General features: G+C 52.3%; 1 protein-coding gene across 8 annotated transcripts in view; it reads left to right on the forward strand.

The window, feature by feature from the left end:
- The window catches only part of LOC129867585 (nuclear factor 1 A-type-like), a 336,739-nt gene that overhangs the window by 243,203 nt on the left and 68,914 nt on the right, over positions 1–24,622 (forward strand). For all 8 annotated transcript variants that reach the window (XM_055941091.1, XM_055941084.1, XM_055941085.1 and 5 more), the window contains exon 4: positions 14,747–14,821. In XM_055941091.1, coding sequence (XP_055797066.1) covers positions 14,747–14,821 — 75 coding nt within the window. The remainder of the gene's footprint in view (positions 1–14,746; positions 14,822–24,622) is intronic.

The following is a 24,622-nucleotide window of genomic DNA, read 5'->3' on the forward strand; positions in this document are numbered from 1 at the left end:
GAAGGGGCCTGGGGCTCCTTGTTGGTGCAGTGGTCTGGTAGGGGTCTCTGGGTGGTCCTCTGTCCAATACGGCATGTGGTGTTTGTCTACCAAGTGCCACGTCCTTTAGAGACTTGGTAAACATCCCTAATGTCTGTTTCCTCAGATGGGAGTGGTCGTGCAGATGCTCTGGGGTGATTGTTGGGTGGTGAGCAACGTGTACGTTCGGGAGTAGGCCACACCCTCTGGTGATGTCAGCGTTGACTTTCTGAATGGTATGGGGATGAAAGTCTTTGCGGGGCAGCAGAGTGGAGATGGTGATGTGGGAGTTGGGGAACCGCTCAGAGGCCCTCTCTGCTATTCTGTTGACCAGGCTGCCTACTCTCTCCTGCTCCTCTCGCAGGTTGTTGGTGCCGGTGTGAATAATAATGTGGCCTGGTGTGCCAAAGTCAGGCTGGGACAGGATGTGGAGTGCATCCTGTGTTTTTGGGCAACATATTTTGCGCACCTTGTGTTGTGGGAAGAGTTTATCTTCTTGGAGGAATTTCCCATTTGAGTCAATGAGGATGGCCACCTCAGCGGGTTTTACCAGATTATTGCATTTACGGTCTGGGGCTGGAGTACACAGGGCCTGTGTACATGGAGGGGGGTGTGTCAGGGGGGGCCAGAGAGCTTCTCTCTGTAGTAGGTGTTTCCATGTGAGCCTTCTTGTTGACTGGGGGTGTGGGTAAAGTGTTGTCGGTATGGGGGGGGGTTGTGGGTAAAGGTGGGTCAGTGGGGGTGTTAGGGGTGGTGGGGTTGTTAGGGGTGGTGGGGGGCTGCAGCTTCTCTCTAGGAGTCTCTACAGTCTGCTCTCTGTGCTGCAGCACCCTCTTGATGCCAGACAACTCCTTTGCCATCTCCTCCTTTACCTGCACCAGCTCTCTCCTCATGGTGGCCTTTACCTCCTCAAGAGCTGTGGTAAGGCTCTCTCTCAGCTCCTGGACAGAGTTCTTCAGCTGGGTCCTGCACTGGTTGATCTGGTCCTGTAGAAGCTCTGTGTCTGGGCTGGTGGTGGTGTAGCTGAGGGGCTGCTCCTTCAGCTCAGTAACCCATACCTCTATCACAGCCAGCCTGTCTCTCAACAGGCTGATGGTGGTGTGGTCTTGGCTCTGGTGGTTGTAGGCAGGCAGGGGGGAGGATGGTCCTGCTGTTGGGGTGCCTGAGGTGAGGGGAGAGGTCGGGGTGCTGTCCTTTTCTTTGTTGCTTTCCGCTATCTTCGTTAGGGTGGGGAAGTCCTGCACAACAGAGCTGAGTGCAGCCTCACTGCCCTGGACCATGACAGTGCCGTTCTGATACATATTTACCGTCAGAAACCTGTTTTCCTGGTCCTTATCGCTGTCCTCAAAAATGTGGATTTGCCTTCCCTTGCAGATGCCTTTCTTCGTGGTATAGCTGAAATGCCTGGTTACAGCTGCATGCCAGGCAGTAGTGTGGTCTGTGTAAAATAACAGGTTTGTAACAGTCCTGTTTTGTGAGCAGTCGGCAAACAAAGTTTCTGGGTTCTCCCTCAGAATTCTGTGTTTAAAATTGATTCTTCCTTTCTCTGATTTGATTTCTGCTGGGTATTCAAAAAAAAGCGGGGAAAGTCTCTCAGTTTCTGTCGCTGCTAACGCTGCTAGCTCTGCCTCAGTGGCCATGTTGCTATGGTTACCACCAGTAAACAGTTAGAGCAAGACGTTAAGCTAACTGACCGATTTGAATTTGGCTAGCTACCACGATAAAGATTGGTCTTTTAACTCACTCTCTCTCCATCTTTTCCTCCTGTGTTGATCTTCAGTTGTACAATTTGATTACCTATACATTTTTGCTAATTGAATCGTGTCAATCTCGCTCTTAACAACCAAAAAGTTATAACAAGTCAGGAGCTGTTCCTCTGCATGACTTCTCTCGATGGCTCTGTTATAACTCTCTCTCTCTCTCTCTCTCTCCTCTCCTCTCCTCTCCTCTCCTCTCCTCTCCTCTCCTCTCCTCTCCTCTCCTCTCTCTCTCTCTCTCTCTCTCTCTCTCTCTCTCTCTCTCTCTCTCTCTCTCTCTCTCTCTCTCTCTCTCTCTCTCTCTCTCTCTCTCTCTCTCTCTCTCTCTCTCTCTCTCTCTCTCTCTCTCTCTCTCTCTCTCTCTCTCTCTCTTCCTGTGTGCTCTCCGACAGCATGGGCAGAGTGACTGTGCTGCCACACACACACACGTCCTGTGTAACCTGCATTTGACCCTGGCGGTTAGAATAGAGAGACTGGTTTCAAAGCCACAACAACACAGACTCCTCCCGCTCTCCTCTCCCCTCCCCTCTCCCCTCCTCCCCCACACTTCTCTCACTTCCTCTCCCCTCCTCCCACTCTCCTCTCACCTCATCCCTTTCTCCCCCCTCTTCTCTCCTCTCCTCACCTTCTCACCCTCTCCTCTCACCTCCTACCCCTCTCACCTCCTCTCCCCTCCTCCCCCTCTTCTCTCACTTCCCCCTCTCCTCTCTCCTCCTCCCACAGAGAGAGAGGAACACACTGAGAGAGAGAGGATGTACACACTGAGAGAGGGGAACACACACTGAGAGAGGGGAACACACACTGAGAGAGGGGAACACACTGAGAGAGAGAGGAGCACACTGAGAGAGAGAGGAGCACACAGAGAGAGAGAGAGAGAGAGAGAGGCACACAGACTAAGAGAGAGAGAAACACAGAAAGAGAGGAACACACAAACTGAAAGAGAGGAGCACACACACAGAGAGGGAGGAGCACACACACACAGAGAGAGGAACACACAAACACAGAGAGAGGAACACACACACAGAGAGAGAGGGAACACACTCTGAGAAAGAATTAACTCACACTTAAAGAGGAACACATACTGAGAGAGAGAGGAACACACTGAGCGAGGGACACACACAGAGAGAGAGATGAACATACACTGAGAGAGAGAGGAACAAACACACGGATAGAGAGAGGAACATACAGAGAGAGAGAGGAAACACACTGAGAGAGGGACACACTGAGAGTGGAACACATACTGAGAGATAGAGGAATACACACACTGAGAGAGGGAACACAAACTCAGAGATAGAGGAACACACAGAGAGAGAGAGAAGAACACGCTGAGAGAGAAGAACACGCTGAGAGAGAGAGAAGAACACGCTGAGAGAGAGAGAAGAACACGCTGAGAGAGAGAGAAGAACACAGAGAGAGAGAGAGAGAAGAACACAGAGAGAGAGAGAGAAGAACACAGAGAGAGAGAGAGAGATGAACACGCTGAGAGAGAGAGAGAAGAACACACAGAGAGAGAGAGAGAGAAGAACACACAGAGAGAGAGAGAGGAACACACACACACACACAGAGAGGAACACACTGAGAGAGGAGGGAACACACTGAGGGACACACTGAGAGAGGAGGGAACACACTGAGAGAGGAGGGAACACATTGTGAGAGAGAGGCACACCCACCGAGAGAGAGGCACACCCACCGAGAGAGAGGCACACCCACCGAGAGAGAGGGACACACAGTGAGAGAGAGAGGGACACACAGTGAGAGAGAGAGGAACACACAGTGAGAGAGAGAGGAACACACAGTGAGAGAGAGAGGAACACACAGTGAGAGAGAGAGGAACACACACACTGAGAGAGAGAGGAACACACACACTGATAGAGGAACACACACTGAGAAAGAGAGAGTAACACACACACTGAGAGAGGAACACACTGAGAGAGAGAGGAACACACTGAGAAAAAGAGGAACACACTGAGAAAAAGAGGAACACACACTGAGAGAGAGAGAACACACACGCTGAGAGGGAGAGGGACACCCACTGAGAGAGAGAGGAACACATACGCTGAGAGGGAGAGGAGCACACACTGAGAGAGAGAGGAGCACACACTGAGAGAGAGAAGAACACACACACTGAGAGAGAGAGAGGAACACACACTGAGAGAGAGAGAGGAACACACACTGAGAGAAAGAGGAACACACACTGAGAGAAAGAGGAACACACACACAGAGAGAGAGGAACACTCTCTGAGAAAGAAAGGAACTCACACTTAGAGAGGAACACATACTGAGAGAGAGAGGAACACACACTGAGAGAGAGAGGAACACACTGAGCGAGGGACACACACGGAGAGAGAGATGAACATACACTGAGAGAGAGAGGAACAAACACACGGATAGAGAGAGGAACATACAGAGAGAGAGAGGAAACACACTGAGAGAGGGACACACTGAGAGTGGAACACATACTGAGAGATAGAGGAACACACACACTGAGAGAGGGAACACAAACTCAGAGATCGAGGAACACACAGAGAGAGAGAGAGAAGAACACGCTGAGAGAGAGAGAGAGAGAGAGAAGAACACACTGAGAGAGAGAGAGGAACACACACAGAGAGAGGAACACACACACACAGCGGAACACACTGAGAGAGGGACACACTGAGAGAGGAGGTAACACACTGAGGGACACACTGAGAGAGGAGGGAACACCCTGAGAGAGGAGGGAACACACTGAGAGAGGAGGGAACACATTGTGAGAGAGAGGCACACCCACCGAGAGAGAGGGACACACAGTGAGAGCGAGAGGGACACACAGTGAGAGCGAGAGGGACACACAGTGAGAGAGAGGGACACACAGTGAGAGAGAGGGACACACAGTGAGAGAGAGGGACACACAGTGAGAGAGAGGGACACACAGTGAGAGAGAGAGGGACACACAGTGAGAGAGAGAGGGACACACAGTGAGAGAGAGAGAGGGACACACAGTGAGAGAGAGAGGGACACACAGTGAGAGAGAGAGGGACACACAGTGAGAGAGAGAGGGACACACAGTGAGAGAGAGAGGGACACACAGTGAGAGAGAGAGGGACACACAGTGAGAGAGAGAGGGACACACAGTGAGAGAGAGAGGGACACACAGTGAGAGAGAGAGGGACACACAGTGAGAGAGAGAGGGACACACAGTGAGAGAGAGAGGGACACACAGTGAGAGAGAGAGGGACACACAGTGAGAGAGAGAGGGACACACAGTGAGAGAGAGAGGGACACACAGTGAGAGAGAGAGGGACACACAGTGAGAGAGAGAGGGACACACAGTGAGAGAGAGAGGGACACACAGTGAGAGAGAGAGGGACACACAGTGAGAGAGAGAGGGACACACAGTGAGAGAGAGAGGGACACACAGTGAGAGAGAGAGGGACACACAGTGAGAGAGAGAGGGACACACAGTGAGAGAGAGAGGGACACACAGTGAGAGAGAGAGGGACACACAGTGAGAGAGAGAGGGACACACAGTGAGAGAGAGAGGGACACACAGTGAGAAAGAGAGAGGGACACACAGTGAGAAAGAGAGAGGAACACACACTGAGAAAGAGAGAGGAACACACGCAGAGAGCGAGAGAGGGACACACAGAGAGTGAGGCACACACACTGAGAGAGGGACACACACATTAAGAGAGAGAGCTGAACACACACTGAGAGAGGAACCCACAGAGAGAGAGAGAGAGATGAACACACACACTGAGAGAGAGGAACACATGTTGAGAGAAGAATACAGAGAGAGAGAGAGAGAGAGAGGAACACACTAAGAGAAAGAGGAACACACACTAAGAGAAAGAGGAACACACACTAAGAGAAAGAGGAACACACACTGAGAGATAGAGGGACACACTGAGAGATGAACACATTCTGAGATAGAGAGGGACACACTGAGAGAGAGAGGAACACACACGCTGAGAGGGAGAGGAACACACGCTGAGAGGGAGAGGAACACACACTGAGAGAGGGGGGAGCACACACTGAGAGAGGGGGGAGCACACACTGAGAGAGGGGGGAGCACACACACTGAGAGAGGGGGGAGCACACACACTGAGAGGGAGAGGAACACACACGCTGAGAGGGAGAGGAACACACACGCTGAGAGGGAGAGGAACACACACGCTGAGAGGGAGAGGAACACACACGCTGAGAGGGAGAGGGACACACACGCTGAGAGGGAGAGGATTACACACGCTGAGAGGGAGAGGATTACACACGCTGAGAGGGAGAGGATTACACACGCTGAGAGGGAGAGGATTACACACGCTGAGAGGGAGAGGAACACACACGCTGAGAGGGAGAGGAACACACACGCTGAGAGGGAGAGGAACACACACGCTGAGAGGGAGAGGAACACACACGCTGAGAGGGAGAGGAACCACACACGCTGAGAGGGAGAGAAACACAATGAGAAAAAGATGAACACACACTGAGAGAGAGAGGAACACACACGCTGAGAGAGAGAGGAACACACACGCTGAGAGAGAGAGGAACACACCCGCTGAGAGAGAGAGGAACACACCCGCTGAGAGAGAGAGAGGAACACACCCGCTGAGAGGGAGAGGAACACACCCGCTGAGAGGGAGAGGAACACACCCGCTGAGAGGGAGAGGAACACACTGAGAAAAAGATGAACACACACTGAGAGAGAGAGGAACACACACGCTGAGAGAGAGAGGAACACACACGCTGAGAGAGAGAGGAACACACCCGCTGAGAGAGAGAGGAACACACCCGCTGAGAGAGAGAGGAACACACCCGCTGAGAGAGAGAGAGGAACACCCGCTGAGAGAGAGAGAGGAACACACCCGCTGAGAGGGAGAGGAACACACCCGCTGAGAGGGAGAGGAACACACCCGCTGAGAGAGAGAGGAACACACACTGAGAGAGAGAGGAACACACACTGAGAGAGAGAGGAACACACACTGAGAGAGAGAGGAACACACACTGAGAGAGAGAGGAACACACACTGAGAGAGAGAGGAACACACACTGAGAGAGAGAGGAACACACACTGAGAGAGAGAGAAACACACACTGAGAGAAAGAGGACCACACACTGAGAGAGAGAGGCACACAAAGTTTTAGCAACAATACACTAATACCAATAGACCTTTCAGCAACCATACACTTACCACACACAGACTGTTCAGCAACTACACTAATACAAGCACTGTTTTACAATACACATCTCACACACACACACACAGTTTTAGCAACAGAAAAGCATTTTTGTCTGACTTGTCATCGTTTGGTAGAGGCAAGTTTTCTCTCCCCTCACTCTCCCCCAACTCTCCCCTAACTGAGTTGAACTTGGCGTTTCTCTCTCTCTCACACACCCTCTTTTCCTTCTCAGCCCACTCTATAACTCTCTCTTTCTCAGCCCCCTCCCCCTCCTTCTCTCTCTCAGTGGACACAGCTGGGAGTGATTATCCTTGTTGAGATATAGAAGCCCTGCTCCCTCCCCCCTCCTCCCCCAGCCTCCCTATATGAAACGCTCACTCATGGAAACGCACTCGTTGAACCCAGGCTGCTGAATGCTTATAGGAGGCCTTTCCTATGGAGCTGGAGGATATGGAGCTGGAGGATATGGAGCTGGGGGGCTGGCAGGGCTATGGAGCTGGAGGGCTATGGGGCTATGGAGCTGGAGGGCTATGGGGCTATGGAGCTGGAGGGCTATGGGGCTATGGAGCTGGAGGGCTATGGAGCTGGCTGGGGGGCTGGAGGGCTATGGAGCTGGGGGGCTGGCAGGGCTATGGAGCTGGAGGGCTATGGGGCTATGGAGCTGTAGGGCTATGGAGCTGGCTGGGGGGCTGGAGGGCTATGGGGCTGGAGGGCTATGGAGCTGGAGGCTATAGGGCTGGGGGGCTGGAGGGCTATGGAGCTGGCTGGGGGGCTGGAGGGCTATGGGGCTGTAGGGCTGGAGGGCTATGGAGCTGGAGGATATGGGGCTGGGGGGCTGGCAGGGCTATGGAGCTGGAGGGCTATGGGGCTATGGAGCTGGAGGCTATAGGGCTGGGGGGCTGGAGGGCTATGGGGCTGGAGGGCTATGGGGCTATGGAGCTGGAGGGCTATGGAGCTGGATGGCTATGGGGCTGGGAGGCTATGGGGCTGGAGGGCTATGGGGCGGCTGGGGGGCTGGAGGGCTTTGGGGCTGGAGGGGCTATGGGGCGGCTGGAGGGGCTATGGGGCGGCTGGAGGGGCTATGGGGCGGCTGGAGGGGCTATGGGGGGGCTATGGGGCTGGGAGGCTATGGGGCTGGATGGCTATGGGGCTGGGGGGCTGGGAGGCTATGGGGCTGGGAGGCTATGGGGCTGGAGGGCTTTGGAGCTTTGGGGCTGGAGACTATGGGGCTGGATGGCTATGGGGCTGGATGGCAATGGGGCTGGGGGGCTGGAGGGCTTTGGGGATGGATGGCTATGGGGCTGGAGGGCTATGGGGCTGGAGGGCTATGGGGCTGGAGGGCTATGGGGCTGGAGGGCTATGGGGCTGGAGGGCTATGGGGCTGGAGGGCTATGGGGAAGGATGGCTATGGGGCTGGATGGCTATGGGGCTGGTAAGCTATGGGGCTGGAGGGCTTTGGGGCTGGAGGGCTATGGGGCTGGATGGCTATGGAGCTGGATGGCTGGGGGGCTTTGGACCTGGAGGGATATGGGGCTGGAGGGCTATGGGGCTGTAGGGCTGGAGGGCTATGGAGCTGGAGGCTATAGGGCTGGGGGGCTGGAGGGCTATGGAGCTGGAGGCTATAGGGCTGGGGGGCTGGAGGGCTATGGAGCTGGATGGCTATGGGGCTGGGAGGCTATGGGGCTGGAGGGCTATGGGGCGGCTGGGGGGCTGGGGGGCTTTGGGGCTGGAGGGGCTATGGGGCGGCTGGAGGGGCTATGGGGCGGCTGGAGGGGCTTTGGGGCTGGAGGGCTATGGGGCTGGGAGGCTATGGGGCTGGATGGCTATGGGGCTGGGGGGCTGGGAGGCTATGGGGCTGGGAGGCTATGGGGCTGGAGGGCTTTGGAGCTTTGGGGCTGGAGACTATGGGGCTGGATGGCTATGGGGCTGGATGGCAATGGGGCTGGGGGGCTGGAGGGCTTTGGGGATGGATGGCTATGGGGCTGGAGGGCTATGGGGCTGGAGGGCTATGGGGCTGGAGGGCTATGGGGCTGGAGGGCTATGGGGCTGGAGGGCTATGGGGCTGGGTGGCTCTGGGGCTGGGAGGCTTTGGGGCTGGAGGGCTTTGGGTCTGGATGGCTATGGGGCTGGAGGGCTATGGGGCTGGAGGGCTATGTGGAAGGATGGCTATGGGGCTGGATGGCTATGGGGCTGGTAAGCTATGGGGCTGGAGGGCTTTGGGGCTGGAGGGCTATGGGGCTGGATGGCTATGGAGCTGGATGGCTGGGGGGCTTTGGACCTGGAGGGATATGGGGCTGGATGGCTATGGGGCTGGAGGGCTATGGGACTCGATGGCTATGGGGCTGGATGGCTGGAGGGCTGGGGGGCTGGGGGGCTGGAGGGCTATGGGGCTGGATGGCTATGGGGCTGTGTTAAACTCTCTGTTCTTCCCACCACGACAGAAAGAGCTCTCCTGGTCCAATTTCTATTTTTCATTCACTCTCTTTCTTACTCTTTCACATTCACCCCCTTTTTCTTTCACTCTCCTTCTCAAGCCCATTGTATTCTTTCTCTCCTTTCTCTCTCGCTCAATTCAATTCAATTCAATTGACTTTATTGACATGGTAAGTTCATTATTACTTACATTGTCAAAGTATACATATCGAAAAATAAAAATCAAATATATATGTATATATATACAATATATATATATATTTATATATAAATAAATGGTGGGACCAACAGCAATAATAACAGTAGTAGTGGACATGGGATTACCATTAACAAAAACTCTCTGCCTGTCTCTCTCTCTCTGCCTGTCTCTCTCTCTCTGCCTGTCTCTCTCTCTCTCTGCCTGTCTCTCTCTCTCTCTGCCTGTCTCTCTCTCTCTGCCTGTCTCTGTCTTTCTCTCTGCCTGTCTCTGTCTCTCCCTGTCTCTCTCTGCCTGTCTCTCTATCTCTCTCTCTGCCTGTCTCTCTCTGCCTGTCTTTCTCTCTGCCTGTCTCTCTCTCTCTCTCTCTGCCTGTCAATTCAATGCAATTCAATTCAAGGGGCTTTATTGGCATGGGAAACATGTGTTAACATTGCCAAAGCAAGTGAAGTAGATAATATACTAAAGTGAATAAACAATAAAAATTAACAGTAAACATTACACATACAGAAGTTTCAAAACAATAAAAGACATTACAAATGTCATATTATGTATATATACAGTGTTGTAACAATGTACAACTGGTTGAAGTACACAAGGGAAAATAAATAAGCATAAATATGGGTGGTATTTACAATGGTGTTTGTTCTTAACTTGTTGACCTTTTCTTGTGGCAACAGGTCACACATCTTGCTGCTGTGATGCACACTGTGGTATTTCACCCAGTAGATATGAGAGTTTATCAAAATTGGATTTGTTTTCGAATTCTTTGTGGATCTGTGTAATCTGAGGGAAATATGTGTCTCTAATTTGGTCAGACATTGGGCAGGAGGTTAGGAAGTGCAGCTCAGTTTCCACCTCATTTTGTAGGCAGTGTGCACATAGCCTGTCTTCTCTTGAGAGCCATGTCTGCCTACGGCGGCCTTTCTCAATAGCAAGGCTATGCTCACTGAGTCTGTACATAGTCGAAGCTTTCCTTAAGTTTGGGTTAGTCATTGTGGTCAGGTATTCTGCCACTGCGTACTCTCTGTTTAGGGTCAAATAGCATTCTAGTTTGCTCAGTTTTTTTGTTAATTCTTTCCAATGTGTCAAGTAATTATCTTTTTGTTTTCTCATGATTTGATTGGGTCTAATTGTGTTGGTGTCCTGGGCTCTGTGTGGTCTGTTTGTGTTCGTGACAGAGCCCCAGGACCAGCTTGCTTAGGGGACTTGTCTCCAGGTTCATCTCTCTGTAGGTGATGGCTTTGTTATGGAAGGCTTGGGAATCGCTTCCTTTTAGGTGGTTGTAGAATTTAACGGCTCTTTTCTGGATTTTGATAATTAGCGGGCGTTGACCTAATTCTGCTCTGCATGCATTATTTGGTGTTTTACGTTGTACACAGAGGATACTTTTGCAGAATTCTGCATGTAGAGTCTCAATTTGGTGTTTGTCCCATTTTGTGAATTCTTGGTTGGTGATCGGACCCCAGACCTCACAACCATAAAGGGCAATGGGTTCTATAACTGATTCAAGTATTTTTAGACAGATCCTAATTGGTATGTTGAATTTTATGTTCCTTTTGATGGCATAGAATGCCTACTTGCCTTGTCTCTCAGCTCGTTCACAGCTTTGTGGAAGTTACCTGTGGCGCTGATGTTTAGGCTAAGGTACAGTTGAAGTCGGAAGTTTACATACACCTTAGCCAAATACATTTAAACTCAGTTTTTCACAACTCCTGACATTTAATACGAGTAAATATTCCCTGTCTTTCGTCAGTTAGGATCACCACTTCATTTTAAGAATGTGAAATGTCAGAATAATAGTAGAGAGAATGATTTATTTCTGCTTTTATTTCATTCATCACATTCCCAGTGGGTCAGAAGTTTACATACACTCAATTAATATTAATGTTAATATCAATTAATATTTGGTAGCATTGCCTTTAAATTGTTTAACTTGGGTCAAACGTTACGATTCCCACAATAAGTTGGGTGAATTTTGGCCCATTCGTCCTGACAGAGCTGGTGTAACTGAGTCAGGTTTGTAGGCCTCCTTGCTCACACACGCTTTTTCAGTTCTGCCCACAAATTTTCTATAGGATTGAGGTCAGGGCTTTGTGATGGCCACTCCAATACCTTGACTTTGTTATCCTCAAGCCATTTTGCCACAACTTTGGAAGTATGCTTGGGGTCATTGTCCATTTGGATGACCCATTTGCGACCAAGCTTTAACTTCCTGACTGATTTCTTGAGATGTTGCTTCAATATATCCACATAATTTTCCTACCTCATGATGCCATGTGTTTTGTGAAGTGCACCAGTCCCTCCTGCAGTAAAGCACCCCCACAACATGATGCTGCCACCCCTGTGCTTCACGGTTGGCATGGTGTTCTTCGGCTTACAAGCGTCCCCCTTTTTCTTCCAAACATAATGATGGTCATTATGGCCAAACAGTTCTATTTTTGTTTCATCAGACCAGAGGACATTTCTCCAAAAAGTGCCATCTTTGTCTCCATCTGCAGTTGCAAACCGTAGTCTGGCTTTTTAATGACGGTTTTGGAGCAGTGGCTTCTTCCTTGCTGAGTGGCCTTTCAGGTTATGTCGATATAGGACTCGTTTTATTGTGGATATAGATACTTTTGTAACTGTTTCCTCCAGCATCTTCACAAGGTGCTTTGCTGTTGTTCTGGGATTGATTTGCACTATTCACCTCTAGGAGACAGAACGCATCTCCTTCCTGAGCGGTATGGCGGCTGCGTGGTCCCATGGTGTTAATACTTGCGTACTATTGTTTGTACAGATGAACGTGGTACCTTCAGGCGTTTGGAAATTGCTCCCAAGGATGAACCAGACTTGTGGAGGTCAACATTTTATTTCTGAGGTCTTGGCTGATTTCTTTTGATTTTCCCATGATGTCAAGCAAAGAGGCACTGAGTTTGAAGGTAGGCCTTGAAATACATCCACAGGTACACCTCCAATTGATGTCAATTAGCCTATCAGAAGCTTCTAAAGCCATGATGTCATTTTTTGCGATTTTCCAAGCTGTTTAAAGGCACATTCAACTTAGTGTATGTAAACCTCTGACCTACTGGAATTGTGATACAGTGAATTATAAGTGAAATAATCTGTCTGTAAACAATTGTTGGAAAAATTACTTGTCATGCACAAAGTAGATGTCCTAACCGACTTGCCAAAATTATAGTTTGTTAACAAGACATTTGTGGAGTGGTTGAAAAACTAGTTTTAATGACTCCAACCTAAGTGTATGTAAACTTTTGACTTCAACTGTAGGTGCTGCTGTAGGCCCTCCTTGGTTGGGGACAGAAACACCAGATCATCAGCAAACAGTAGACATTTGACTTCAGATTCTAGTAGGGTGAGGCCAGGTGCTGCAGACTGTTCTAGTGCCCTCGCCAATTCGTAGATATACAGTGCTCAAAAAAATAAAGGGAACGCTTAAATAACACAATGTAACTCCAAGTCAATCACACTTCTGTGAAATCAAACTGTCCACTTAGGAAGCAATACTGATTGACAATAAATTTCACATGCTGTTGTGCAAATGGAATAGACAAAATGTGTAAATTATAGGCAATTAGCAAGACACGCCCCAAAACAGGAGTGATTCTGCAGGTGGTGACCACAGACCAATTCTCAGTTCCTATGCTTCCTGGCTGATGTTTTGGTCACTTTTGAATGCTGGCGGTGCTCCCACTCTAGTGGTAGCATGAGACGGAGTCTACAACCCACACAAGTGGCTCAGGTAGTGCAGTTCATCCAGGATGGCACATCAATGCGAACTGTGGCAAAAAGGTTTGCTGTGTCTGTCAGCGTAGTGTCCAGAGCATGCAGGCGCTACCAGGAGACAGGCCAGTACATCAGGAGACGTGGAGGAGGCCGTAGGAGGGCAACAACCCAGCAGCAGGACCGGTACCTCCGCCTTAGTGCAAGGAGGTGCACTGCCAGCGCCTTGCAAAATGACCTCCAGCAGGCCACAAATGTGCCGGCTGGAGGTGCCTCTCTCTCTGCCTGTCTCTAGCTCTCTCTCTACCTGTCTCTCTTTCTGCCTGTCTGTCTCTCTCTGCCTGTCTGTCTCTCTCTGCCTGTCTCTCTCTCTATGCCTGTCTCTCTCTCTCTCTCTCTGCCTTTCTTTTTCTCTGCTTCTCTCTCTCTCTCTCTCTCTCTCTCTCTTTGGCATCTTTACCTTTAAGAGTGTACTAACTTTGGAGCAGAGCTGTATGGGCCCTGGTCACTCTAAATGGAATAGGGTTCCCTTTGGGACGTAGTCATAGAGCGTCTAGGGAATGAAGACCAGTAATGAACGTATTTCATTTTGTTATTGAACCTTTATTTAACTAGGCAAGTCAGTTAAGATAAAATTCTTATTTACAATGACGGCCTACCCCGGCAAACCCGACGCTGTGCCAAATGTGCGCCGCCCTATGGGACTCCCAATCACGGCCGGTTGTGATACAGCCTGGAATCGAACCAGGGTCTGTAGTGACGCCTCTAACACTGAGATGCAGTGCCTTAGACTGCTGCACCACTGGTGGTTCCTAGTTACTGGGAACCACGGGAGTACTTGGCCTGTCCACAAGGGGTACATGAGAAGATTCATTAGACTGTAGGTCTACTGGTAAAATACACATGAGGGGGTAGTGCAGGGGTAATCTAGGTAGAGCAACATTCAGTTGGTGGTACAGTAACCAAAAAAGGTTGGGAACCACTAGTCTAGGAGTTGTAGGTGGAAAGCAAAGCTTGTCCAAAGTTATGGAAAATGTCTTAGAAAGATGGGAAATAGGATTTTGTCCAGTACTCAAATGTGTTGATTATCAACACGAGCTGCTCCAGTAGTTTCATTAGAGACACTTAAGTGTGTTTTTGTGTGTGTTTGGTTAGTGGAGCCCCCTGCTGTGGTTTTGGGAGTGGAAGGCGACATACACACCCATGGGGACAGGGGTGTGTATAGGTCATTGTAAATACACCCTCTTCTCCCACATTGCCTTTCTTTCCACAGGGACATGTAACGGTTTGTGCGTGTGTGCATGCGTGTGTGTGTGTGTGTGTGTGTGTGTAACAGAGGGAACATGATGTGTGTTTGAGACAAACCTCGTCCCATGCCTCCTCTTTCATGTTCCAATGATCCTATGTTTGCAATAACATCACCTCTTTTTTTTATTCTCTCTCTCGCTCTCGCTCTCGCTCTCTCAGGACATCTTGGCTTCCAAGACAGCTTTGTCACATCAGGTGTCTTCAGTGTGGCCGAGCTCGTGCGAGTCTCACAAAGTAAGTTTATCCTCTTTCTTCCTCTCTCGCTACCCCTCTCTCGCTCTCTATTCCTCTCTCTCTACCTCCCCATCTCTCTCTCTACCCCTCCCCTTTCTCGCTCTCTATTCCTCTCTCTCTACCTCCCCATCTCTCTCTCTACCCCTCCCCTTTCTCGCTCTCTATTCCTCTCTCTCTACCTCCCCCATCTCTCTGTCTACCCCTCCCGTCTCTCGCTCTCTATTCCTCTCTCTCTACCTCCCCCATCTCTCTCTCTCTACCCCTCCCCTCTCTCGCTCTCTATTCCTCTCTCTCTTCCTCCCCCATCTCTCTCTTTCTATCCCCCTTCCTCCCTCTCGCTCTCTCTCTTTCTCTCTCTCTCTACCTCCCCCATCTCTCTCTCTACCCCTCCCCTCTCTCTATTCCTCTCTCTACCTCCCCCCTCTCTCTCTCTCTACCCGTCCCCTCTCTCGCTCTCTATTCCTCTCTCTCTACCTCCCCCATCTCTCTCTACCCCTCCCCTCTCTCGCTCTCTATTCCTCTCTCTCTACCTCCCCCATCTCTCTCTCTCTACCCCTCCCCTCTCTCGCTCTCTATTCCTCTTTCTCTACCTCCCCCATCTCTCTCTCTACCCCTCCCCTCTCTCGCTCTCTATTCCTCTCTCTACCTCCCCCATCTCTCTCTCTCTAACCCTCCCCTCTCTCGCTCTCTATTCCTCTCTCTCTCTCCTCCCCCATCTCTCTCTCTACCACACTCTCTCTTTACCCCCCCGTCACTCTCTCTCTTTTTGTCTCTTTCTCTCTCTATTCTCTCCACAAAGAGAACCCAGCAGCAGGCTGTGATTTGATTGCATATCTGCCATCGATATGGTCCGGCCCACTAATGCAATTTATTAGGACCAATACAGAGATTCCCCAGACACTCCCACTATGTAAATGAACTAAGAGCAAACCGCAAATCTCTCCCAAATCAGACAGTCAGCTAAAAGAAATGACCCACAGTCAACTTAGTAGGCCGAAGGAAAATGGACAATGACAAAGATCTGTGTCTCAGAGTAGGAGTGCTGATCCAGGATCAGTTTTTACCTTTTAGGTTACAATGAATACAATGGAAGAGGGGACTGATCCTATATCAGCAGTCCTACTCTGAGACCCTTTATGAAGACAGGCTCTGAAGTTTAGGTTAGACAGCCCCCAATGATCAGCTTACCCTCCTCGACTCTTAACCTTAACCATTAGGGGGGGCCCTGTAGGTACCACTCCTCGACTCTTAACCTTAACCATTAGGTGGGAGGCCCTGTAGGTACCACTCCTCGACTCTTAACCTTAACCGTTAGGGGGGAGGCCCTGTAGGTACCACTCCTCGACTCTTAACCTTAATCGTTAGGGGGGAGGCCCTGTAGGTACCACTCCTCGACTCTTAACCTTAATCGTTAGGGGGGAGGCCCTGTAGGTACCACTCCTCGACTCTTAACCTTAATCGTTAGGGGGGAGGCCCTGTAGGTGCCACTCCTCGACTCTTAACCTTAATCGTTAGGGGGGAGGCCCTGTAGGTGCCAGGCCCTGTAGGTGCCACTCCTCGACTCTTAACCTTAATCGTTAGGGGGGAGGCCCTGTAGGTGCCACTCCTCGACTCTTAACCTTAATCGTTAGGGGGGAGGCCCTGTAGGTGCCACTCCTCGACTCTTAACCTTAATCGTTAGGGGGGAGGCCCTGTAGGTGCCACTCCTCGACTCTTAACCTTAATCGTTAGGGGGGAGGCCCTGTAGGTACCACTCCTCGACTCTTAATCGTTAGGGGGGAGGCCCTGTAGGTACCACTCCTCGACTCTTAACCTTAATTGTTAGGGGGGAGGCCCTGTAGGTACCACTCCTCGACTCTTAACCTTAATCGTTAGGGGGGAGGCCCTGTAGGTACCACTCCTCGACTCTTAACCTTAACCGTTAGGGGGGAGGCCCTGTAGGTACCACTCCTCGACTCTTAACCTTAACCGTTAGGGGGGAGGCCCTGTAGGTACCACTCCTCGACTCTTAACCTTAATCGTTAGGGGGGAGGCCCTGTAGGTACCACTCCTCGACTCTTAACCTTAACCATTAGGGTGCCACTCTTATTGGAGAAGAAGAAAAGGGAAAATAAAGGGAAAGTGAAGGGGAGGGGAGAGGAGGTGAGGGAGGATGTGAGGGAGGTGGAAAGAAAGAAACTCCTCCAGACAAATCTTTGTCATTGGAAAAGGCGGAGACGGAAAGACGAAGGAGAGATGGAGAGACAAAGGAGAGATGGAGAGACAGTGTGTTCTACATGCAACACAGGGAGGGAGGGGTCCATTCGGTACTGTCGTTAGCCCCCGCTAACTATAGCCCATTGAAAGTGCCTGTCAGCACTCTGACTGGAGCCCCTTCTGATCAAAGATTCATTGATCACCCCCCACCACACACACACACACATGCACGCATACACACACCCTCCCCTCACTCGCGCCCTCTCTCCATCTCTCCCTTGTCATCCGTTTCAACCTCTCCCGGACCCAGTCTGTAATACCTACATGTTTCAAGCAGACCACCATAGTCCCTGTGCCTAAGAATTCCAAAGTAACCTGCCTAAATGACTTTCGCCCCGTAGCACTCACATCTGTAGCCATGTAATGCATTGAAAGGCTGGTCATGGCTCACATCGACACCATCATCCCAGACACACTGGACCCACTCCAATTCACATACCGCCCCAACAGATCCACAGCTGACACAATCTCTATTGCACTCCACACTGCCCTTTCCCACCTGGACAAGAGGAACACCTATGTGAGGATGCTTTTCATTGACTACAGCTCAGCGTTCAACACCATAGTACCCTCAAAGCTCATCACTAAGCTCAGGACCCTGGGACTAAACACCTCCCTCTGCAACTGGTTCCTGGACTTCCTGACGGGCCGCCCCCCAGGTGGTAAGGGTAGGTAACAACACATCCGCCACACTGACCCTCAACACGAGGGCCCCTCAGGGGTGCGTGCTTAGTCCCCTCCTGTACTCCCTGTTCACCCATGACTGCGTGGCCGCACACGATTCCCAACACCATGATTACGTTTTCCAGACGACACGGCGGCGGTAGGCCTGATCACCAACGACGATGAGTCAGCCTATAGGGAGGAGATCAGAGACCTGCCAGTGTGGTGCCAGGACAACAACCTCTCCCTGAACGTCAGTAAGACAAAAGAGCTGATTGTGGACTACATGAAACAGAGGGCAGAGCACGCCCCTATTCACATCGACGGGGTTGTAGTGGAGCAGGTTTAGAGCTTAAAGATCCTTGGTGTCCACACACCAACAAACTAACATGGTCCAAACACACAAAGACAGTCATGAAGAGGGCACAAAAAACCTATTCCCCCTCAGGAGACTGAAAAGAATTGACATGGGTCAGCAGATCCTCCAAAGGTTCTACTTCTGCACCATCGAGAGCATCCTGACTGGTTGCATCACTGCCTGGTATGGCAACTGCTCAGCCTCCGACCGCAAGGCACTACAGAGGGTAGTGCGAATGGACAGTACATCACCGGGGCCAAGCTTCCTGCCATCCAGGACCACTATACCAGGCGGTGTCAGAGGAAGGCCCTAAAAATTGTCCAAGACTCCAGCCACCCTAGTCATAGACTGTTCTCTCTGTTACCGCACGGCAAGCGGTACCGGAGCACGAAGTCTATGTCCAATAGGCTTCTAAATAGCCTCTACCTTCAAGTCATAAGACTCCTGAACATCTAGTCAAATGGCACGTATGATAGATTTATTTAAGAGAGTGGAGAGGGACCAGGGGGTGGGTTGACTTGAGCGTGCAGAGCTGAAGATGAGGGGTCGTTATTGAATGGGGCGACAGGCCGCCTTCACCCCCCCCTCGTCATCCTCCCCTTCCCCTACCTCCCCCCTCTGTACGGCAGTGTGACCTTGGCTTTGTGCACCCATTACACAATTCAGTGGCAGGGCCCAATCGAATCTGCTTCTGTCGATCAATATCCTATTAAAGCACCACACAAAAAAACGAGAATGAGAGAGAGAGAGAAACGGGGTGGAGGAAGGGGAGAGAGAGAGAGAGAGGGGGTAGAGGGAGGGAAGAGAGAGAGGGGGTAGAGGGAGGGAATAGAGAGAGAGGGGGTAGAGAGAGGGAAGAGAGGGAGGGAATAGAGAGAGAGGGGGTAGAGAGAGAGAAAGGGGGGTATAGAGAGGGGGTAGAGAGAGGGGAGAGGGAGGGGAGAGAGAGGGCTGGGTAGAGGGAGGGGAGAGAGAGGGCTGGGTAGAGGGAGGGGAGAGAGAGGGGTGGGTAGAGAGAGGGGGGAGAGGGGGTGGGTAGAGAGAGGGGGGAGAGAGAGGGGGAGAGAGAGAGAGGGGGGGAAGAGAGAGGGGTGGTAGAGAGAAATGTAAGTCTTCTTACACTTAGCTGTTATCTCTATGTCGTTTGTTTTATAATTTTTGGGGCGTTATTGTAATTGGTCCGTTAATTTGGGAGATTGGGTTCCTTTCTCTCAGTCTCTTCTCTTCCTTGTCTCTGTCTCGTAAGTTTTATCCATCTCCTCTAAGACAGCGGAGACAGTGGATCACTAGCTGCTCTATGCCAGTTTGCTGGTTCTACTAGAAATTCCCAGTTAGAAGCGGTATCACTAGTTGATCATGACTGTCACTCTGTAGATCAGTTCCAGTTTGACCTGGCACGCTATAGACCATGCCAGGGGGTACCGCTTGGCACAGCCTGGCACAGAGCAACACACACCACACACCTCCATCTCGTCTGCTAGTACGTTGGACACACGCACACGAATACACACACTTACTCTTTCTCTGTGAATGGTTTGCATCGTGCTAGAGTGGCACACACAGCACCCACGTCCAGGGGCATTCCCCCTGGGATCCCTCTAACCCACACACACACAGACCCCGGGGCCCTGGCAAAGAAACACCCACAACAGATGACTGGGAAGAACGGGGAGCGAATGAATGAATAATGAAGGAGACGAGGGCTAGTGTGGCCTCTCCTCCTTCCTTCCCTCCGTCCTCACCCACCTCGTCTGCCCCACGGCATACCCTGGCACTACTACTGGGGATACTATTCACACCACACACGCCCTCCATCCACCACACGGTTTGCCAACCTCGCCAACCCCACCACTACCAACACCACCAACACCACCACCACTATCACCACCACCAATACCACCACTAACACCACCACCACCACTAACCCCAACCACCACTATCACCACCACCACTACCACGACTAACACCACCACTACCACCACCAACCCCACCACCAACTCCATCACCAACCCCACCATTACCACCACCAACCCCACTACCACCACCAACCCCACCACTACCACCACCAACCCCACCACCAACCCTACCACTACCACCACCACCACCAACCCCACTACTACCACCACCACCACCAACCCCACTACTACCACCACCACCACCAACCCCACTACTACCACCACCACCACCAACCCCACTACTACCACCACCACCACCAACCCCACCACCACCACCACCACCAACCCCACATCCACCACCAACCCCACCACCACCACCAACCCCACCACCACCAACAACCCCACATCTACCAACAACCCCACATCTACCACCAACCCCACCACCACCACCAACCCCACATCCACCACCACCACCACCACCAACCCCACCACCACCAACCCCACCACCACCAACCCCACCACCACCAACCCCACCACCACCACCATCACCACCACCACCACCACCACCACCACCACCACCAGCCCCACATCCACCACCCCCACCAACCCCACATCCACCACCCCCACCAACCCCACATCCACCACCCCCACCAACCCCACCACCACCAACCCCACATCCACCACCCCGACCAACCCCACATCCACCACCCCCACCAACCCCACCACCACCAACCCCACATCCACCACCCCGACCAACCCCACATCCACCACCAACCCCACCACCACCACCAACCCCACATCCACCACCAACCCCACCACCACCACCAACCCCACCACCACCACCACTAACCCCACCATCACCACCATCACCAACCCCACCACCACCGCCACAACCACCACCAACCCCACCACCACCAACACCTTCACCAACCCCACATCCACCACCCCCACCAACCCCACATCCACCACCCCCACCAACCCCACCACCACCAACCCCACATCCACCACCCTGACCAACCCCACATCCACCACCAACCCCACCACCACCACCAACCCCACCACCACCACCACTAACCCCACCATCACCAACCCCACCACCACCGCCACAACCACCACCAACACCACCACCAACACCTTCACCAACCCCACCACCACAACTACCACCACCAACCCCACCACCACCACTACCACCACCAACCCCACCACCACCACCACTACCACCACCACTACCACCAACCCCATCACCACCACCACCAACCCCACCACCACCCCCACCAATCCCACCACCACCAATCCCACCACCAACCCCACCACCACTAACCCCACCATCACCACTAGCGTATTAGCCACTTTAGTGCAACGGAATGTGTCTCGTGTGTGAGACGTGTGTGAGACAGATCCCAGTACCGGTAGTACAGCGTTGGTTCACTATTTTGTGTGTGTGAAGCATCCCAGCCCCACCAAGAGTGTGTGTGTGTGTGCATGTGCGAAGCATCGCAGCCCCACCAAGAGTGTGTGTGTGTGTGTGTGTGTGTGTGTGTGTGTGTGTGTGTGTGTGTGTGTGTGTGTGTGTGTGTGTGTGTGTGTGTGTGCATGTGCGAAGCATCGCAGCCTCACCAAGAGTGTGTGTGTGTGCATGTGCGAAGCATCGCAGCCCCACCAAGAGTGTGTGTGTGTGAAGCATCCCAGCCCCACCAGGAGTGTGTGTGTGTGAAGCATCCCAGCCCCACCAGGAGTGTGTGTGTGAAGCATCCCAGCCCCACCAGGAGTGTGTGTGAAGCATCCCAGCCCCACCAGGAGTTTGTGTGTGAAGCATCCCAGCCCCACCAGGAGTGTGTGTGTGAAGCATCCCAGCCCCACCAGGAGTGTGTGTGTGAAGCATCCCAGCCCCACCAGGAGTGTGTGTGAAGCATCCCAGCCCCACCAGGAGTGTGTGTGTGAAGCATCCCAGCCCCACCAGGAGTGTGTGTGTGAAGCATCCCAGCCCCACCAGGAGTGTGTGTGTGAAGCATCCCAGCCCCACCAGGAGTGTGTGTGTGAAGCATCCCAGCCCCACCAGGAGTGTGTGTGTGAAGCATCCCAGCCCCACCAGGAGTGTGTGTGTGAAGCATCCCAGCCCCACCAGGAGTGTGTGTGAAGCATCCCAGCCCCACCAGGAGTGTGTGTGTGAAGCATCCCAGCCCCACCAGGAGTGTGTGTGTGAAGCATCCCAGCCCCACCAGGAGTGTGTGTGTGAGGCATCCCAGCCCCACCAGGAGTGTGTGTGTGAAGCATCCCAGCCCCACCAGGAGTGTGTGTGTGAAGCATCCCAGCCCCACCAGGAGTGTGTGTGTGAAGCATCCCAGCCCCACCAGGAGTGTGTGTGTGAAGCATCCCAGCCCCACCAGGAGTGAGTGTAGTCCAGGAGCAGGTCTGCAGGGAGAGAAATATACAGCAGTGCTGATCAAGCAGAAAAACTCAAGTCCTGTCAGGCGTCTTCTCTCTTGCTCTCTCCCTCTCAATTCAATTCAATGGGCTTTATTGGCATGAGAAACATATGTTAACATTCCCAAAGCAAGTGAAATAGATAATAAACAAAAGTGAAATAAACAATAAAAAAATAACAGTTAACATTACAATCACAACAGTTCCAAAGCAATAGAGGCATTTCAAATGTAATATTATGTCTATATACAGTGTTGTAATGATGTGAAAATAGTTAAAGTACAAAAGGGAAAATTAATAAATATAAATATGGGTTGTATTTACAATGGTGTTTGTTCTTCACTTGTTCTTCACTGAGACAGAGAGAGACACAGGCAGGCAGGCAGGCAGGCAGGCAGGCAGGCAGGCAGGCAGGCAGGCAGGCAGGCAGGCAGGCAGGCAGGCAGGCAGGCAGGCAGGCAGGCAGGCAGGCAGGCAGGCAGGCAGGCAGGCAGGCAGGCAGGCAGGCAGGCAGGCAGGCAGGCAGGCAGGCAGGCAGGCAGGCAGGCAGGCAGGCAGGCAGGCAGGCAGGCAGGCAGGCAGGCAGGCAGGCAGGCAGGCAGGCAGGCAGGCAGGCAGGCAGGCAGGCAGGCAGGCAGGCAGGCAGGCAGGCAGGCAGGCAGGCAGGCAGGCAGGCAGGCAGGCAGGCAGGCAGGCAGGCAGGCAGGCAGGCAGGCAGGCAGGCAGGCAGGCAGGCAGGCAGGCAGGCAGGCAGGCAGGCAGGCAGGCAGGCAGGCAGGCAGGCAGGCAGGCAGGCAGGCAGGCAGGCAGGCAGGCAGGCAGGCAGGCAGGCAGGCAGGCAGGCAGGCAGGCAGGCAGGCAGGCAGGCAGGCAGGCAGGCAGGCAGGCAGGCAGGCAGGCAGGCAGGCAGGCAGGCAGGCAGGCAGGCAGGCAGGCAGGCAGGCAGGCAGGCAGGCAGGCAGGCAGGCAGGCAGGCAGGCAGGCAGGCAGGCAGGCAGGCAGGCAGGCAGGCAGTAATATGTAGATTGAGACAATGCACTTTCTCTGCACAGCAAGGTAGTTTGACTGATAGTGAGGGAGGGAGAAAGAGAGAAGGGCTCCATCAGAGAGAGAGAGATGAAGGCTCTGTCAGAGAGAAAGAGAAAAGGACAGAGGGAGGGGAAGAGACAGAAGGAGAGAGAGAGAAGGATCAATATTGGCCTGATAGCTACAGGCTTCATTTGGAATCCTCCAGGCAAAAAGCACTTGATAAAGCCCTTAAGAGGTAGAGACTGCAGATGACCTATATGATTGATTTCCATTCCAGTCAGACAGACTGCAGTGCTGGTCACTTTTCCCCTCCCTACTTCTCCCTCTATTCTTCCTCCTCTCTTTTTCTCTATCCCGTAGATCCCTCCATCTCACCTGTACAACGGAAGGGCTCCCAATTTAGGCCCCGCTTCTCTCTATCCTGCTCTGTATCCCCCTCTCATTCTACCCCTCTCTTTCTCTCTCTTTTCCTCTTTCCTCTCATTTTCATCTCTTTGTACCTTCTTATCTCCCTCTGTCCCTTTCTTCCCTCCATCTCTTTCCTCCCTCCATCCCGCTCATCTTTCCTTCTATAACCCTCTCTCTCTCCTCTCTCTCCGTCCCCTCCCACCTTCCTCCATCTCTTTATCCCTCTCTCCAGACCAGAGCTATAGGCTGAGTTACTGCAGCCCGGTGTCCAGGTTAGCTCTCTCACAAATGACTTACACTATTAGCCATGCAAATGTACACGCTGCTTTTCTGCCTGCCTCGTAAATAACACTGCCCTGCCCGGCCCAGCCACTTTGGATTAGGAAGGGAGGGAGGAAGGAAAGGAGGGAGGGTGTCGAGGGGGATTGAAAGAGGGGAAAAAAAGAGATGGCTTAGAAATGATACTGGCTCTCTTTTTTTGGGGGGGGGGTTGAGTCTTCCGGGGTAACTTGACTACGCGGGATAGTGTTTAATATATATATATTTTTCCAGTTATCGGGAGAGGTGGGCGCCTCGTGGTGGTGATGATGCCTGCGCTATTGCGCTCTCTCCTCCCTCTCCTTTTCTGTCTCACTCCATTCCTCCATCCCTCTTTCTTTCCCTCCCTTTCTCTCCCAGTAGCAGTGTCCTCTCCCAATGTTAATTAGGAACACCATTACTGTGTCTGTCACAGCAGCCTCCATTTGGTCTGCAACAGTGACTCTCCTC

The sequence above is a fragment of the Salvelinus fontinalis genome, chromosome 12 (assembly GCF_029448725.1).
Source record: "Salvelinus fontinalis isolate EN_2023a chromosome 12, ASM2944872v1, whole genome shotgun sequence".
Classification (NCBI taxonomy): Eukaryota; Metazoa; Chordata; class Actinopteri; order Salmoniformes; family Salmonidae; genus Salvelinus; species Salvelinus fontinalis.